This window comes from Archocentrus centrarchus, unplaced genomic scaffold (assembly GCF_007364275.1).
Source record: "Archocentrus centrarchus isolate MPI-CPG fArcCen1 unplaced genomic scaffold, fArcCen1 scaffold_50_ctg1, whole genome shotgun sequence".
Lineage (NCBI taxonomy): Eukaryota > Metazoa > Chordata > Actinopteri > Cichliformes > Cichlidae > Archocentrus > Archocentrus centrarchus.
The window spans coordinates 2,167,890-2,186,044 of record NW_022060273.1 but is presented as its reverse complement, the minus strand read 5'-3'; the positions used below and the strand labels follow the sequence as shown (position 1 = coordinate 2,186,044).

The 18,155-nt window shown below is 40.6% G+C and overlaps 1 protein-coding gene across 1 annotated transcript in view; it reads right to left on the bottom strand.

Moving 5' to 3' along the window:
• The window catches only part of col13a1 (collagen, type XIII, alpha 1), a 200,298-nt gene that overhangs the window by 49,912 nt on the left and 132,231 nt on the right, over positions 1–18,155 (bottom strand). The window contains exons 7-12 of the mRNA XM_030725212.1: positions 15,898–15,933; positions 15,188–15,214; positions 14,968–14,994; positions 10,415–10,441; positions 10,283–10,309; positions 7,456–7,482 (exon numbers count right to left, since the gene is read on the bottom strand). Coding sequence (XP_030581072.1) covers positions 7,456–7,482; positions 10,283–10,309; positions 10,415–10,441; positions 14,968–14,994; positions 15,188–15,214; positions 15,898–15,933 — 171 coding nt within the window. The remainder of the gene's footprint in view (positions 1–7,455; positions 7,483–10,282; positions 10,310–10,414; positions 10,442–14,967; positions 14,995–15,187; positions 15,215–15,897; positions 15,934–18,155) is intronic.

The window sequence follows — 18,155 nt, the reverse complement described above, 5'->3', positions numbered from 1 at the left end:
AACCACATCGACTGCCCCACCAGGAGGAGAGAGGACCTAGACCACTGCTATTCTCCATTCAAAGATGGCTACAAAGCAAAGCCTCTTCCCACCTTTTGGGAAAGTCTGACCACACCTCTGTACTTCTCATGCCGAAATACAAACAACGGCTCAGGCAGGAACCCCTGCTGTGAGAGAAGTGACACGGTGGTCTGATCAAACAGAGGCCGCTCTGCAGGGTGCGTTGGATCAACCGACTGGGACATGTTTCGCAGCAGCGCGGGCGGAGACATCGAGGAGTTTGCGGAAACTGTTGTGGGATTTATTGGGAAAGTTGTTGAAGACACTTCACTTAGGAGGACCATCAGGACTTTTCCCAACCAGAAGCCGTGGGTGGATAAATCTGTCCGCGACGCCCTGAGGTCCCGCACCGTTGCCTACAACTCCGGCCTCGCCTCTGGGAACATGGAGGGACTACAAGGTTGCATCATACAACGTCCGCAGAGCGGTGAAAGAGGCAAAACATCGCTACGGCCCGCAGACTGGAACAGCAACTACAACAGTCTGACCCCAGGGGACTGTGGCAGGGACTACGCACCATCACGGACTACAAAGCACCACACACACACCCGGTGAGTTGCCGACGCTTCTCTGGCTGATGAACTCAACATCTTCTTTGCGCGCTTTGAGTCGGGAAGCCGACAGCCCGCTGCGCTCCCGGCCGGAGGGGCGGAGACACTCACTGTGACGGAGCGCGACATGAGGAGGGCGTTTAGACGTGTAACACCAGGAAAGCGGCTGGACCAGACGGTATTAGTGGACGTGTCCTTAAGACCTGCGCTGACCAGCTGGCACCTGTGTTTACACTGATATTCAACCTCTCACTGAAACTGTGTGTGATTCCCACCTGCTTTAAAAAAGTCCATTATAGTCCCTGTCCCAAAGAAACCACACCCCCAGCAGCCCCAATGACTTCAGGCCCATAGCACTCACCTCTGTGGTGATGAAGTGTTTTGAGAGACTCATCAAGACATTCATCACCTCCTCACTGCCCACCACCCTCGACCCACTACAGTTTGCATACCGGCCAGACAGATCCACAGATGATGCCATATCCTTCCTCCTCCACAAGACCCTTTCACACATAGACACTGGTAAGGGGAAACTATGTGAGAGTGCTGTTTGTAGATTACAGCTCAGCATTCAACACCATAGTTCCCTCCAGGCTGGTCTCTAAGCTGCTGGACCTGGGCCTGGGCCCATCCCTGTGCAGGTGGGTTCACAGCTTCCTGACCAGCAGACCACAGGTGGTACGAGTGGGTCACCTCACCTCATCCTCCCTCACCCTCAACACTGGATCCCCCCAAGGCTGTGTGCTCAGCCCTCTGCTGTACTCACTGTACACCCATGACTGCGAGGCCACGTCAGAGTCCAACGTCATCATCAAGTTTGCTGACGACACTGCTTTGTGTGGGACTAATCTCTCACAATGAGGGAGACAGCCTACAGGAGAGAGGTCTCCCGCCTGGAGAACTGGTGCCAGGAGAACCACCTCCTGCTCAACGTCAGCAAAACAAAGGAACTGATCGTGGACTTCAGCAGGAAGCAGCAGAGGGACTACCATCCACTTGTCATCAGTGGTGCTGAGGTGGAAAGAGTGGACACCTTCAAATACCTGGGAGTGACCATCTCACAGGACCTGTCCTGGACTCATCACATAAACATCACTGTGAAGAAGGCCAGACAGCGTCTCTACCTCCTCAGGCGGCTGAGAGACTTCAAGCTCCCACTCAAGGTGCTCAGGAACTTTTACACCTGCACCATCGAGAGCATTATGCGTGGGAGCATCACCACCTGGATGGGAAACTGCACCAAGCAGGACTTCATGGCCCTAAAAAGGGTGGTTCGTTCAGCTGAACGGACCATCAGAACCACCCTCCCCAACCTGCAGGACATTTACACCAAGCAGTGCAGGCTGAGGGCCATGAAGATCCTAAAACAGCCCAGCCACCCCGGACACTCTCTCTTCTCCCTGCTCCCATCAGGCCGGCGTTACCGCTGCCTGAGGGCTAAGACTGAAAGGTTTGAAGAAGAGTTTTTACCCACAAGCCATCCGTCTGCCTCAACTCTGAGCCCTAACTGGACCATTATTGCACAGTGTAAATATTATAATTTAAAAAGTGTGTATAGTGTATAGTATATAGAGTATAGTGTATAGTGTGAATTACTTTTTTTATTTTTATTCTTCTTATTTATATGTGTGTGTATATAAGGTTGCAGGTACAAAATACATTTCACTGTGCATTGTACTGTGTATAACTGTGCATGTGACAAATAAACACTATCTTATCTTATCTTATCTATTATTAGAACGCATTTCATCAATTCTCATTGTTATGCAGATGATACCCAGCTTTATGTATCAATGAAGCTAGATGACACACATAAATTAGTTAAACTGCAGGAATGTCTTAAAGACATAAATGCCTGGATGACCTCTAATTTCCTGCTTCTAAATTCAGATAAAATTAAAATTCTTGTACTTGGCCCCACAAATCTCAGATACATGGTGTCAAATCAGATATTTATACTGGATGGTATTACTTTGGCCTCCAGTAACACTGTGAGAAATCTTGGAGTCATTTTTGACCAGGATATGTCCTTCAATGCACATATTAAACAAATATGTAGGACCACTTTTTTGCATTTGCGCAATATTTCTAAAATTAGAAACATCCTTTCTCAGAGTGATGCTGAAAAGCTAATTCATGCATTTATTACTTCTAGGCTGGACTATTGTAATTCATTATTATCAGGCTATCCTAAAAGCTCCCTGAAAAGCCTTCAGCTGATCCGAAATGCTGCAGCTAGAGTACTGACAGGGACTAGAAAGAGAGCATATTTCTCCCATATTGGCTTCTCTTCATTGGCTCCCTGTTAAATCTAGAATAGAAGTTAAAATCCTTCTCCCATACAAGGTCTTATAATCAGGCCCCATCTTATCTTAAAGACCTCAGAGTACCATCTCACCCCAATAGAGCAGTTCACTCTATTGAGGTCGATGACTGCCCCTCCCTGAGCCTGGTTCTGCCTGAGGTTTCTTCCTGTTAAAAGGGAGTTTTTCCTTCCCACTGTCACCAAGTGCTGCTCATAGGGGGTCATTTTGATTGTTGGGTTTTCTCTGTATTATTGTAGGGTCTTTACCCAAAATACAACGTGCCTTGAGGCAACTGTTTGTTGTGATTTGGCGTTGTATAAATAAAATTGTATTGAATTGAAATTGAATTCTCTTGACTTGTACACCTCATGTCTATTCCTGATTTTACTACGGACATCTGTATTAAACCATGGTTTTTGATCTGGAGGAGACACAGATGGATGTGCACTAGCTCATGTAATCACTGTCTCTGTACAGTATACTCATGCATACTGGCAGTGGCTTCTTTGAATAATGTCATATCTGTTAGCTCTAGACAGCTCTCCAGATTTGCCAGTGCACTCTCAGACCATGTGCTGGTGGTTGTGATTATGACCGGTTCAGCTTTCAGCCGTTTGATATACAGTCCCTGACAGAAGTTATGTCGCTTATCCATGTTGTGGAAACAAAAGCTCATAACCTGACTTTAAATTCATCAATTGGTTTTAGAAATGACTCATATGAAAGCTGAAACCCTCCCAAATGAGGTTTAATTTACGAAAATAAATTTGCTTCTCTGCAGAAATATTGATCATTTAATGAACACAGAAAGGTCAGATTTTGGCAAGACAAAAGCTTTGTTGCCCACAGAAAGTAATGTGAAAATCAAACAAATAATTTACTGCAAATACAAAGATATGTTTCATAACATTGGTGAATGAAGTTGTGGTGCTATTAGAGCCATATTTAATATTTTGTGTGACTTCTATGAGCTTGAAGGACTGCATCCATGCGGTTCGACAATGATTCATACAATTTATTGATGAAGTCATCATCAATAGCAAAGAATGCAGTCTTACTTCCCTTCCAGAGTTCATCAAGATTCTTTGGTTTTGTCTTCCAAGTTTCCTCTTTCATCCTACCCCAAACATGCTCAATGATGTTCATGTCTGGAATTAATTGCCTTTAGTTTAGTGCTAGCTTCTGGGCACTAATTTGACCATGGAGGCCATTTTGAGACAGAATCCTACAAACTGTTCTAGTTGACACAGGTACTTGAGATGACCAAGCCTGGTGGAGCTATGCTGCAGTGGAAAAGGTGCTGGCTTTGGATTTTCTAACCAACAAATGTTCCTCCTGAGTAGTTGTCTTGCGGGGTCTGTCAGACCTGGGCTTGTCAAAAACATCTCCAGTCTCTTCAAATTTTTTTTTAAATTCTTTGTACTTGACGCTGAGACACATTAAAGGTGCCAGACACCTCTGCAGTGGATCTGGTCTTCAGCGTCTTGATAATCAAGGCTTTGGTCACAGGGTGGATTTTTGGCATGTTGTCAGAAGTCAAGTTGCAGTTCAAGTGAAGGTCTGGGGTGCTGGGGTTCTTTTTTTACACACCCACTAATTAACGGATCAATTAGTGAGCACAGCCTCACCTGTGCTCACTAATTGATCAGATTGGGTGCATTATATGACAAGGCGACAAAACTTTTGTCTTGCCAAAATCTGACCTTTCTGTGTTCATTAAATGATCAATATTTCTGCAGTGAAGCAAATTTATTTTCATGAATTAAACCTCATTTGGGAAGGTTTCAGCTTTCATATGAGTCATTTCTAAAACCAATGGATGAATTTAAAGTCAGGTTATAAGCTTTTGTTTCCACAACATGGATAAGTGACAGAACTTCTGTCAGGGACTGTATGTGGGTTTCAGAAGGATTGCCAGATAATTGGATTTGCCAAAGTGGGGTTTGGGCTCAGTTTTGTAAGCATTTCTGATGTTACAGTAGCAGTGGTCTAGTGTGTTTTTTGCCCTGGTCGGAAAATTCACAAACTGGTGCAGTTTTGGCATATATTTCCTGAGATTGCAGTGATTAAAGTCCCCAAGGATGATAAATGTACTGTTGGGATGAGTTTTTTCATGTCCATTTATCATGTTGTGCAGTTCAGTCAGTGCAGCCTCCTCTCTAACAGAGGGGGGGGGACATACACCACACACCCAATGATACAATGCAGTTCTCTGGGTAAATAAAATGGTCTGTACTTCAAAGTCAGATATTCCACATCTTCTGAACATAACTGTGAAATACCACTCTTGATCGCATCCTGGTCAGCCCTGAACATGGTGTAGCCTGCTGGTGTTATGGACTCTCATGTATCCTTCCCAGGCCGCGTTTCACAGAAGCCCAGGATGTAGCATTGTTCAGATAGGCGTGCGTGCAGATCGTCCAATTTATTATCCAGAGACTGAATGTTAGCAAACAATATGACCGGGAGAGTTAGCCTGCCTTTGCTGACTAGGTAGCAGAGCTTCCGGTCAACTCCTCCCCTTCTACCGCGTCGCCTCCTTGACCTGTTGTCCTCAGGTGAGACCCCTGCTGTGGCTTTACCTGGCATTGTGAGCAGTTCAGGGAAGGCGTCCAATACGCTAGTATCAAAAATTAGGCTCTGACTACTCACTTCCACCTGGAACATGGTCGTTTGGTCATATTTAATGTTTGCTCATGTTGTGCCCTTAACGAAGCATGAAAATAAGTGAAAATAATAAACAAAATATAGGAAAAGTTTACCTTCAAGAGCTCCCCGGTGTCGCACACCGGGGAGACCCTAAGAGGGTCATCTTAGGAGACCCTAAGATGACCCTAAGCGCCATCTTAGGGTCTTTCTTTATATCGCTTGCAATGTTTCTGTCATCAACTGCTGTTGTTTTCCTTGGTCTACCTGATTGATATTTGTTACATCATCAGAGATGACTTTCTTCTTTAGGACATTTCAAATGATTGTACTTGCTATCACCATTGTTTGTGAAATGGCTCTGATTAATTTTCCATCTTCTCCCAGCTTCACGATTGCTTTTTTTTCATGCATAGAGAGCTCTCTAGTTTTCATGTTGGTTACTCCTCTAACTATAAACACAAAGTCTCCACAGGCAAAACCCAAATGTTAAACTGAGAACAGATATTCAGTGCTATTTACTATTTGAATAAACAATGTAATAGGACACACCTGCACAATAAAACACACCTGTCAGTCACATGTTCCTATACTTTTGCTCAACAGAAAAATTGGTGGGTTCAGACAAAAGGTACTATCTTCTGAACTGTATATTAGATCAAGATGTAAATACTTGGAAATAAAAGGTGAAATCTTTTGTCTCATATTCATCTTTTAATATCAAAACCAAATATTTTCAGTTTATAGCCAAATTAAAGGGATTGGCGTCACTGTTCCAATACTTTTTGAGGGGAGTATAGGTCACATTGCATAAGAAGAGGCTTGTTTCGCCTGCTGCCTATCCATTTCTCCTGAGGAAAAGATAAGGACCTATCTAACCTTTCGCCATTTAAGGTCCAGATTTCCTGGCCTAAGCCGGGCGGTCAGCGTATGTTGTGGCAGGATGTTGTTTAATGGTTCAGTTGTAGAATGGAGAGATGGGGCAGGTTGGCTAAGGGTGGGTCCAGCCTGAGAGAGCGGCACATGGTGTGCAGCTACTAATCATGTTCTTTCCTTTATAGTGGGGGTCCTTGAGACCAGTGAAATGCAACAGAAAGTTGTCTGAAAAGGCAGTGGCGCTCCAGCCTGGCAAAGTAGCAGAGTTATCATCATCTGTAAATATTGTAAATAAAGTACTGTGTGGCAAGAAATTGTAGCCTGGATAAAAACATCAGTCCACAAAATGGGCTCCCGTTCCTCTAAATTTCCCCATTCTTAAACTGATGCTTTACATGTGCTTTTTAAAAATAGCAACTCAAATTTCTTTACCTTACAATATAAAGCACCTTGAGGCAACTGTTGTTGTGATTTGGCACTAATTCATTTGAATTGAATAAAACCATGTCCACACTAACTCACTGTTATTAACAGGGGCTTTAAAATGCAGCCAATGTTTTTTTGTTTAAAAAAAAAAAAAAAAAAAAAAAACAAGTTCAGAAGGAAAAGCTAAAATACTTAAAACCTAACCACATTTCCATTACATAGGAGACTCTTTCTTGGTACAGGCTCTTATCACGTATGACTGAATGGTCCAGCATGGTGCTGGTAACTGCCCTGTTTTCCCTCAACTAAACGAACTCCAGAGAGTGGGCCAAAGAACTGCAGAGCTCTGCATGTGGTATCTATCATTCATCTGTCCGGCCTCTGTAGTAGTTTCTCCTCTGCCATTCAGCTCTAACAACACTACAAGGTAGTCTTAAACATGATGCAAAACAATATAATACCATGTCAGCTAAAAAGCACAAGATGGTTTAAAAAAGATTCTTCATTTTAGTCTAAACTTTGACAATGCATTGATAGCTTCTTCTGAAACAGATACAAGTAATAATTAGTTCCACAAAAACATTCCTTACCCGGTGCGTGTAATCTCCACATATACCCTGGAGATAACAAAAAAAAATTAATAGTTTTTCACAGACTTTCGCACCAATTTCTTCTAATCACTTGCACATTAAAGGATTTTACACATACAATACACTACTTCTCATGGTGAGTGCAGTTCAGTCTATGAAAACAGTATTGTGTTCTGTAGCTCAAGAGGAGTTTTTCCAAATTTGGTAGAATACCCTAATGGCATCATAATGTTGCCATTAAGGTGTTCTCCCCAAGTCTCTGTCTTGTTGGGCTTGCAGCCTACACATCACATAAACTGTCTTACAAACTCGGGGCACTGAGTTTGAGAAACTTGAGTGTTTAAAACTAGAAAGGAAGGGTATACTGCAATAAATATGAAATGTAGGATGTAGCATATGGCATACTGTGCACTAGTCATAACTTTTCCTTGATCATGCATTAAATTCTGAGGCTGCAGTTCCTCTAACTGCCGCCAAAAGGAAGTCAATCCCCAAAGACTCTAATCTACTAGACTGTGCTAACTTGCCCAACCTTAGAGCATAAAATATGTTTACAGCCTGTGACAACACAGATCTGTGGCTGATAGTTTCTGGTGGACCTCACGTCCTCTAATTTGAATCACTTAAATGGAAAAGGCTCCAACAGAGAGGCTGTTGTAGCTTTTCGAAGAAAAAAAAATTATACTAACTACCATAACCTGCATAGTAAAGACCATCCAAGAAGTTTGTATTTCTGTATTTCAGTTTTAGGAAGTGAGATTCTTGCACTGTTAGCATTTATTAGCAGGTACATTTTATATATACTGTATATATATATATATATATATATATTTATTTATTTAAAGTGGGGTGGGACTTTAACGCGTGAATTTTGATTAATTAATTACAGGGAAATTAATGAATTAAAAATGTTAACGCGTTTTAATCGCACTTTGCACCGGAACGTTTCTCAGTGCACAAGTTCCAGGCATACAGATTATATCGATGCACAATGTCAAAAATTCAGCGGCCGCATCGTTCGAAGGACCCGGCCCACGTCCTTCGCAGCCCACAAAGACCGCAAAGGCCGGAAGTGAGCAGCTAGCCTTCATATCAGCTGCCCTCACCTCTGCGTAGCTCATGTCGCCTAGCAACCATGAGTGCGAAGCACAGCTGTGTAAAAGCAGCTGGTTAAACAGAGAAAGAATTTTTTCTCCTTTTTGTGGTTTAATTTTAAGTCTTTTATTCAAAATAAGCTGTTAAAACAAGCATAACACATTTCAACATCAAGGAATACAGCTGAGAGAATGATTAATTTCCAACTATATTAAGTGAGACATTAATGTTGAATAAAACTATCCAGTTATGATGCTTAACTTTAATTTCAGGTGTTTGCTTATTACAGGAGCACTTCCACCCTTCATTGGTCTGTGTAGTAGACTGGTGGGAAAATAAACAAAATTTTGAAGTTTAAGCTTAGGTATATTGATTCATTCATCAACCAAACTTAAGTTAATATTCATCATGTTAAATATTTAAATGTGATTAAAATGTGATTAATTTCGATTAATTAATTACAAAGCTCCTAATTAATTAGATACATTTTTTTAATCGAGCCCTACCCCTAATATATATATATATATATATATATATATATATATATATATATATATATATATATATATATATATAGGACTGCTTCCATACATCACATGCATATGAAATTGATTGATATGCCACACTAGGAGAGAGATGTGGGGTATGTGGCTAAGGGTGGTTGCAGACAGGGAGATCAGGTCACCTGGCCTGCAGCTATTAATCATGTTTTCTCCTTTACAGTAGGTGTGGTGCCAGAGGAGACTATGCTTAAGACCAGTGAAACAAAGCGGACCTGTCTGAAAAGTCAGCAGAGCTCTAGTCAGGCAAATTATTGTAGCTATCTTTGTTTGTGGCAAGAAATGGTTGACTGTCTATCTTGACTAAGGTGAACTTGCTGCACTGGTGTCTAATGTGCCTTGGTGATGCAGAAAATGACAGATTCACAGCCAGTGAAGCTAATGGCTGGTCATAGGTCATGCTGCATGAGATGGCAGAAGCAGATGACCCACAGTCATTCTTGGACTTATTCAGTAGTGACAAGATGTAAGTGGCTGGCAAGGGAATGGGTGTGTTTGCTTCCCATACTGACTGGGGAGGTCCACATGGCAGCACTCAGCCTGTCTGCAGCAGCTGAGGGAAGCATAATGGCCATCCAGAAAGCAGTCCTCAAGTGGATGGGCTGCTCCCCAGAAAACCATTGCTACTGTTTCCAGAATACCAAGCTGGAGCCTGCTTACCACCCATTGACTTTTCCTGAAGAAAAGGCTACCAGTCTCCACTCTAGTTCATCCCAAAGGTTTTCTGTCTGGTTGAGGTTAGTACTCTATGCAGGTCAGTCAAGTTCTACACCGGACCCATCCTTCAAATCCGGGGAAAACAAGGATGCATTTGTCGGATGCAATTGGAGGAGCCTTTGAATTAGGACAACCTTTGTTGCCTCACTGTAACATAATGGGCCTACAAATGTGTCCTTCGAAGGATGCAGCCCCTGAATCTGGACACAGCTCTAGTGCATGCTTGTTAACCAAGCTTGCTAGTGAAAGCTAATAAGCTCACTAACATCTTGCCCATAGATGGTCACATCTGACTCCAAAAAAAAAAAACATGGTGGAAGCCAAAAATATATTAATCTTTATATACAGTCTATGCTTCTTGTGCTTAAATAATGTGAATACTTTTGTCATCAACACTGGGCGGTACTCTCACTAGCCAGAAAATAAAGAATATGAAAATGAAAATCCTATCTCACCTTCTCCCCTTTAGGTCCAGGCTCCCCCTAGAAAAGTAGAAGAACACAAGTTAAAAGAAAAAAAATGGTTACATAGCCAATAAGACTAGCAGTATAGTATCAGAGAACTGACATCAGACTTCAATAACTTACTGGGTGTCCTTTAGGACCACGGTGCCCCTGAAAGACACCAGCAAAACAATTTTTCTTAAATGTAACTTAGGTACTGATTGACTGCATAGTGTAGAAGACTTAACGAGTGAAAACACAAGTGAAATGAGCAAACAATTAGAAGTACCAATCAAGCTGATAAATAGACTTTTACAAGAGTCTATTATAATTTCTTGTTAGAAACCAAGGCACTCTGTTTGACTTCCCATTAGGCCCTGTGTATGATCCGTGTAAGTAGCTGTCAGATCTTACAAACTGGTTTATTAATGTCAGTGTCAATGTCAGTTTTATTTCTATAGCACATTAAAAACGACAAAGTTGACCAAAGTGCTTTACAAGATTAACTACAAAATAAGTGAGATAGATCCATAGGTCAATAAAACAGAATAAAAAAATGAAAACAAACAAATACAATGAATACAATGGAATAAATATGACTAACAGCAGACTAAAACAAGAGACACCACAACATAAAATCTGATGGGACTCAAACTGAACTTGAATTAAAAGCCAAGGTAAAAAGGTGAGTTTTTAGAGAGGACTTACATGACTGTATAGACTCAGCAGTAAGAATATAAAGTGGCAAATTATTCCAAAATCTAGGGGCTGTGACTGCAAAAGCTAGATCCCCTCTATGCTTAAGACTTTGGCTGCACTAAGAGCATCTGGCTAGTTGATCTCAGTGCTCTTTTGGGGTTATATAGCTTGAGCAGCTTTGCTAGATATCTGGGTGCCATTCCATTTAAAACTTTAAAAGTAAGTAAAAGAATCTTAAAATCAATATGAAATTGAAAAGGGAGCCAATTTACACTGGCTCCTGCTAAAACTGGAGTGATGTGATCATATTAATGAAGGGAGCAGGACAAATCCTCTGTGGTGGTGACCGCACCGGCTCAGCAGCTTTAAAGCCACTTCATGAAAGGAAAGGGATAGCCAAATATTTACCATACAGCTGCTTAAAGCACTTTTAATTGCGCCATAAAATTCATCAGGAAGGAAACTAAGGAACATGATCTCATTACAGGCCCATTAATTAATATTAATACGACTGCTTGTTGCATTTTAGGGCTATATGAATAAAATTGAATTCAATTAAAGCAGAACACAGCAGAAACAACTTTCATAGCAATTAAAAAAATAAACCATTGCATGACGACTTCTCCTTGTTTGAGGAAGAGTAGTGGTCTTCTGAGATACTACTGAAAGTAGCAGTGAGTGAATAAAAAGCCAAAGCATCAACATCAGCTTGAGCAGCACTAAAATGACCTGCACCACAATATATATATATATATATATATATATATACAGTAAAGAAGAACAATGAGATATGCTGTCACATACAAATCCCATACCACAAAGATTTCCATCCATCCACCTGGTGGAGTCGTGGAGCCTATCCAAGCTTTATATATATATATATATATATATATATATATATATATATATATATATATATTAGGGGTGGGACTTTAACGCGTTAATTTCGATTAATTACGGGGAAAATAACGAATTAAAAATTTTAAGGCGTTTTAATCGCACTTTGCACTGTGGAACGTTTCTCAGTGCATGAGTTCCAGGCATACAGATTATATCGACGCACATTGTCCAAATTCAGGGGCCGCATCCTTCAAAGGACCCGGCCCACGTCCTTCACAGCCCACGAAGACCGCAAAGGCCGGAAGTGAGCAGCTAGCCTTCATATCAGCGTCACCTGCCCTCACCTCTGTGTAACTCATGTCGCCCAGCAACCGTAAGTGCGAAGCACAGCTGTGTAAAAGCAGCTGATTAAACGGAGAAAGAACTTTTTCTCCTTTTTGTGGTTTAATTTTAAATCTTTTATTCAAAATAAGCTGTTAAAACAAGTATGACACATTTCAGCATCAAGGAATACAGCTGAGCAAATGATTAATTTCCAACTATATTAAGTGGAGACATTAATGTTGAATAAAACTATCCAGTTATGATGCTTAACTTTAATTTCAGGAGTTTGCTTATCACAGGAGCACTTCCACCCTTCATTGGTCTGTGTAGTAGACTGGTGGGAAAACAAACAAAATTTTGAAGTTTAAGCTTATGTAAATTACCAACCAATAACCCAACCAAACTTAAATTAATATTTATCATGTTAAATATTTAAATGTGATTAAAATGCGATTAATTTCAATTAATTAATTACAAAGCTTGTAATTCATTCAATTAATTTTTTAATCGAGTCCCACCCCTAATATATATATATATATATATATATATATATATATATATATATATATATATATATATATATATAAAAATCCCAGCTCGCCCTGCAGGCAGTCCTCCAAGCTTGGGTCCTCGGGCCTCGGGAACTTGAAGGGTCCTGTGCAGTATCTTAGCTGTTCCCAGGACCCTCAAGCTCCCGAGGACACAGATCTGGGTGACTGCCTCGAGTGTTCCAGTTATCACTGGGACCAATGTTACCTTCACCTTCCACATCCTTTCTAGTTCTTTTCCGAATACTTGGTATTTATCGAGTGTCTCGTGTTCTTTGTTCTTGATGCTGCCATCACTTGGTATTGCAACATCTATCACTACAGCTTTCTTTCTCTGTTTGTCCACCACTACTATATCTGGTTGGTCTGATCACTGAGATCAGAGGTAAACCGTTTGTCTCTTTTCCTTGTGGGAAAAAAGAGTGGATTGGTGGGATAGATACAGAAGAAGATGCAGAGGGAGACTTGCACAAGTGAGCTGAAAGTGTATAACTGCATCAGACACCAGGAAACGCTGAGCAGCAGTCCTGAAGACAGACTTCATCATAAGCACCGAAACAAAGAGTGAACTTTATAAGTGGCAAAGGTTTAAATAACTGGCACTTCTGAATTTGATGACGTACCTTATCACACGGGTGATGAGCTACCTGAAATGTGAAATCTGAAATGTGTCAGTTCACACATTTCAGATTTCACAAGGAAAGGACTGAGGTGGGCTCCGGGATGAAAGGTGGCTGTGTGAGTCGGTCTCTCTGTGACATAATGAAGCACCTTAATGTGTTAAAACTGCAGCTTCAGGGACGGGAATGTGTGATTACACACATGAATGATGTAGTGAAAGCTTCTCAAGTCAAGTTGTACCTGCGAGATGCAAAAGGGAATTTATGCCACTTATTTCCATGTTACGAAAAAAAAAAAATCAGACTAGATCTCCACTGCTGTGTTTGCAGCTGTACTTTTTGCCGATAACTGGACATGCTGCACTATTTACACAGCGTTTTTCTGACTTTGACATGCAGTGATGGATCACATCACAGTTTTTAACTGAAAAATTTGCAGTTTTCCAGCTTGAAATATTTTAATTTTCCTGATGTTATTTTTTAGGAAAAATATAATTTTATATTTTAATTACTGTGTCGAGAAAAACATTGCTTTATTCTGGCCATTCAAATTCATATTTTGCTGATTAAAATAGTTTTAGTTTAAGATGTTCAATAAATGTTAGTCCTGTTCAGCCCTTGACAACATTTTTTCCATTTTGGCCCATCCGGTGATTGAGTTTGACACCCCTGCTCTAAGGCCTCTAAGGTACTACTTAGGCACCCCTTTCTTTATGAAACTTGCAACTCTGATAGCTTTATCTTAGCCTCTAGTCATCTCTTCCATGGAGGATACTGCTCCTTGTGGCTGTTGTTCATCTTATAGCTAAGCATCTCAAGGATCACTGTTGCTGTGGTATAGATCAACTGATTGGTTTCAGTGATGGTCAAAGTAGTTAGTTGTCAATAGTTGCATCTACTAGTAGTCATGTAGTCTTGTAGTTAGCCTTGGGGGGTGTCAGCCACATTCAAGTTATCAGTTGTTATTGGGGCTTGGTACACAATCTCAGAGTGTGGGGATGATGATCTGCCCCCCCACCTGACGTCCTGGCTCCTCCTTGCCGTAGCATTTGTGTTGTACCATGTTAATCTCTAGTTGCGCAAAATGGGATACACACTCAAGGGTGGTTGAGAACAACAGAGCTAAGAGCTAAGATCCTGTGGGACTTCCAGATACAGACAGACAAACTTTTGGTGGCTAACCAACCGGACATCATAGTGGCAGACAAACAAAGGAAGGAGGTCATGGTGATAGACGTTGCAATACCAAGAGAGAGCAACATCAAGAAGAAGGAACACAAGAAGCTCAACCAATACCATGGGCTCAGAGAGGAGCTGGAAAGGATGTGGAAAAAGAAGGCAACAGTGGTCCACGTGGTAATTGGAACACTCGGAGCAGTGACCCCCAAACTGCAAGAGTGGCTACAGCAGATTCCTGGAACATCTGAGATCTCTGTCCAGAAGACCGCAATCCTGTGAAAAGATAAGATACTGCGCAGGACCCTCAAGCTCCCAAGCCTCTGGCAGAGGACTCAAGTTGGAGGGCAAAAAGACCGCCCAAAGGGGCGAGCTGGGATTTTTTTTTTAATAGTATCAGTCAAAGCTTTGGACACACTTTTGACTGGTACTGTAGCTGTTGCCGTTTTTTTTTTTTTTTTTTTTGGACCAATGCATTTATTATTCTTACCATGTCTCCCTTCAGTCCATTCTGTCCCTGTGTGAACATTAAAACAATGAAAACAGCGAAGAAGTAGTAAATCAAGCTAAACACCATTAATAATAATAATAATAATAATGGATGGCACCGTTTTCATTACATTAATGACCAGTTAATTACAGTGCTGTGATATGGGCAGTGAAGGAATATGGTGATTCCAGTTTTTTAACAGGAACTTAAAGAAACTCACAGGTTTGCCATCCAACCCAATTGGACCCTAGGAGAGAAGGGGAGAAAATATTTATGTATCTGTGCTGATCAGTAATTACATCTCTAAGGTTTTTCAAGAACAGCTGTACCCAAAAATGATTCAAGGTTAAAATGAAAAGGTGACAGTGTTGGTGATAAATTAAAATTTAGATATTAAATTTTAAATTCATGATCCATTTCAGCATCATGAATTTCTATTGAATTCCTAACTTTTAAAAACTACAGTGGTGAATAAATGGTCTCTTTCAGTCTCAAAATTTAAATATAGCTCAGCCATTGAGTCTGAGTTTAGTGTCTGAGCAGCATTCAAGTCAATGAGCAAAAACCAAAGCATATGCCATCTCTCATTTTGCATGGTTTGCACTAACTGAATAAAAAAAGTTCTGTGTCAAGATGAATTGTGTTTTTTTTTTAACTGTACAAACTGTACTTTAATACTCCATATAAGAATCTGCATCACTTAACATAAAGTGAGAGTAAAGAATAAAGTAACATAAAGCAATGTGTCAATGTAATCATGAGATTTTGGATTTTTAATAAGTCAGTATGATGTGCCATTTTACTTAAAGGAAGGCAGATAGTGTTTTTCCATATTTTATATTAGCAAAACTCACAATTACCAGCTAGTTCATGAAGTATTACAGCATGAATGAGAAGCCTGGCAAACAGATAAGTATGATTATTGCTTACTGGAAATCCTGGAAATCCTCTTGTACCAGGTTGTCCCTATAGAGATACAAAAAAAGAGAAAATCATATTTACTATGCATCTGACAGTCTGACATAAAAATGCTGGAAGGTACAGGTGAAAGCAGAACAATTCCACTGTATTTGGTAAATGGTGAAATATTGATGCAGGGAGTTATACTGAAGACTCAGAAGAATATATTCAGTATACGAGTGCATAAGTGTTTTCCGTGCACACAAGGAAATAAGACACTGAAAATAAACACTGAAAAGAAAAGCTCTGCTCTTAAAGAAATGGATCTCTACAGAGAGGATGTGAATCATTTAGCAAAAAAACAGATGTGTGCATTGCATAAGCTAGTTAATCTTTTTTTAAAAACCTGTATTGCACTTCTATGAGACCACACTGCCTAATGTAAATTATAAAGCGGAAGAAACAGAAACAGTCAACTCATGTTGCCACCCAAGAATTTGGGTCAAAACAAGCAAAACCGTTATCATTTAGCAACTGGATGACTAGCGTTGATCACAGTTGGACTACAATGGACCTTCTAGCATTGCTTCCTGATAAAACAAGCATGAGCAATGATCTAATTTATGGCCAAATCTCAGTTCCAGTCCTTTTGAACAGTACAGTTGCTCTACATTGGATTTAATCTATTATTAGATTCAATTGGCTTCTGTGAAAACGAAAAGCAGCCCACTCACCACTTTAATCATACCCTGGATCTTGTCCTGACATATGGCATAGAAACTGAAGACTTAACAGTATTCCCTGAAAGCCCCCTCCTGCCTGATCATTTCTTAGTAACATTTACATTTGCTTTACTGGAATACACAGCAGTGAGGAATAAGTTTTATTACAGTAGAAGTCATTCTGAAAGTGCTGTAACTAAGTTTAAGTATATAATTCCTTCATTATTTTGCTCTTTAGTGCCATGTACCAACACAGTGCAGAGCAGCTACCTAAACTCTGCTCCCAGTGAGGTCGATTATCTCATCAATACTTTTACAATCTCACTGCGTATAACTTTGGATACTGTGGCTCCTCTGAAAAGGAAAGCTTCAAATCAGAAGTGCCTGACTCTGTGGTATAATTCACAAACGCGCAGCTTAAAGCAGATAACCCGTAAGCTGGAGAGGGAATGGCGTCTCACTAAATTAGAAGATGCTCATTTAGCCTGGAAAAAGAGTTTGTTGCTCTATGAAAAAAAGCCCTCCGTAAAGCTAGGACATCTTACTATTCATCATTAATTGAAGAAAATAAGAACAACCCCAGGTTTGTTTTCAGCACTGTAGCCAGGCTGACAAAGAGTCAGAGCTCTGTAGAGCCGAGTATTCCTTTCACTTTAACTAGTAGTGACTTCATGGATTTCTTTACAAATAACATTTTAGACATTAGAGAAAAAATTATTCATAACCATCTCAAAGACTTATCTTCATGTTCAGCACTGCTGGTATTTGTTTAGACTCTTTCGCTCCAGTTGATCTTTTGGAGTTAACTTCAATAGTTACTTCCTCCAACCAACAACATGTTTATTAGATCCCATTCCTACTAGACTGTTCAAAGGAGTCTTTCCAAGCTTCAATCTTAAAAATGATCAATTTCTCTTTATTAGTTGGCTATGTACCACAGGCCTTCAAGGTTGCTGTAATGAAAGCATCACTGACCCAGCTGTCTTAGTTAATTATAGGCCAATCTCCAACCTTCCTTTTCTCTCAAAGATTCTTGAAAGAGTAGTTGTAAAACAGCTAACTGATCATCTGCAGAGGAACGGTTTATTTGAAGAGTTTCAGTCAGGTTTCAGAATTCATCACAGTACAGAAACAGCATTAGTGAAGGTTACCAATGATCTTCTTATAGCCTCTGACAGTGGACTCATCTCTGTTCTTGTTCTATTGGACCTCAGTGCAGCTTTTGATACTGTTGACCATAACATTTTATTACAGAGATTAGATCATGCTATAGGTATTAAAGGTACTGCACTGCAGTGGTTTGAATCATATTTATCTAAGGTGCCGTTTACACGAGACCGTTTTCATTTTGAAACGGCGTTGTTTTGATGCGTTTCGGCCTTCTGTTTACATGACAACAGAGTGAAAACGATGCGTTTCGGAAACGGGGTCCAGAGTGGAGCGTTTCAGAAACGCACCGGCTTGCGTTCTCGTGTAAACACTTGAAACCGGGGTGCTTTGAAAACGCTCGACTCGCACATGCACACTATGATTGCGACGGGCACAGTTTTTCACGCACATGCAAAT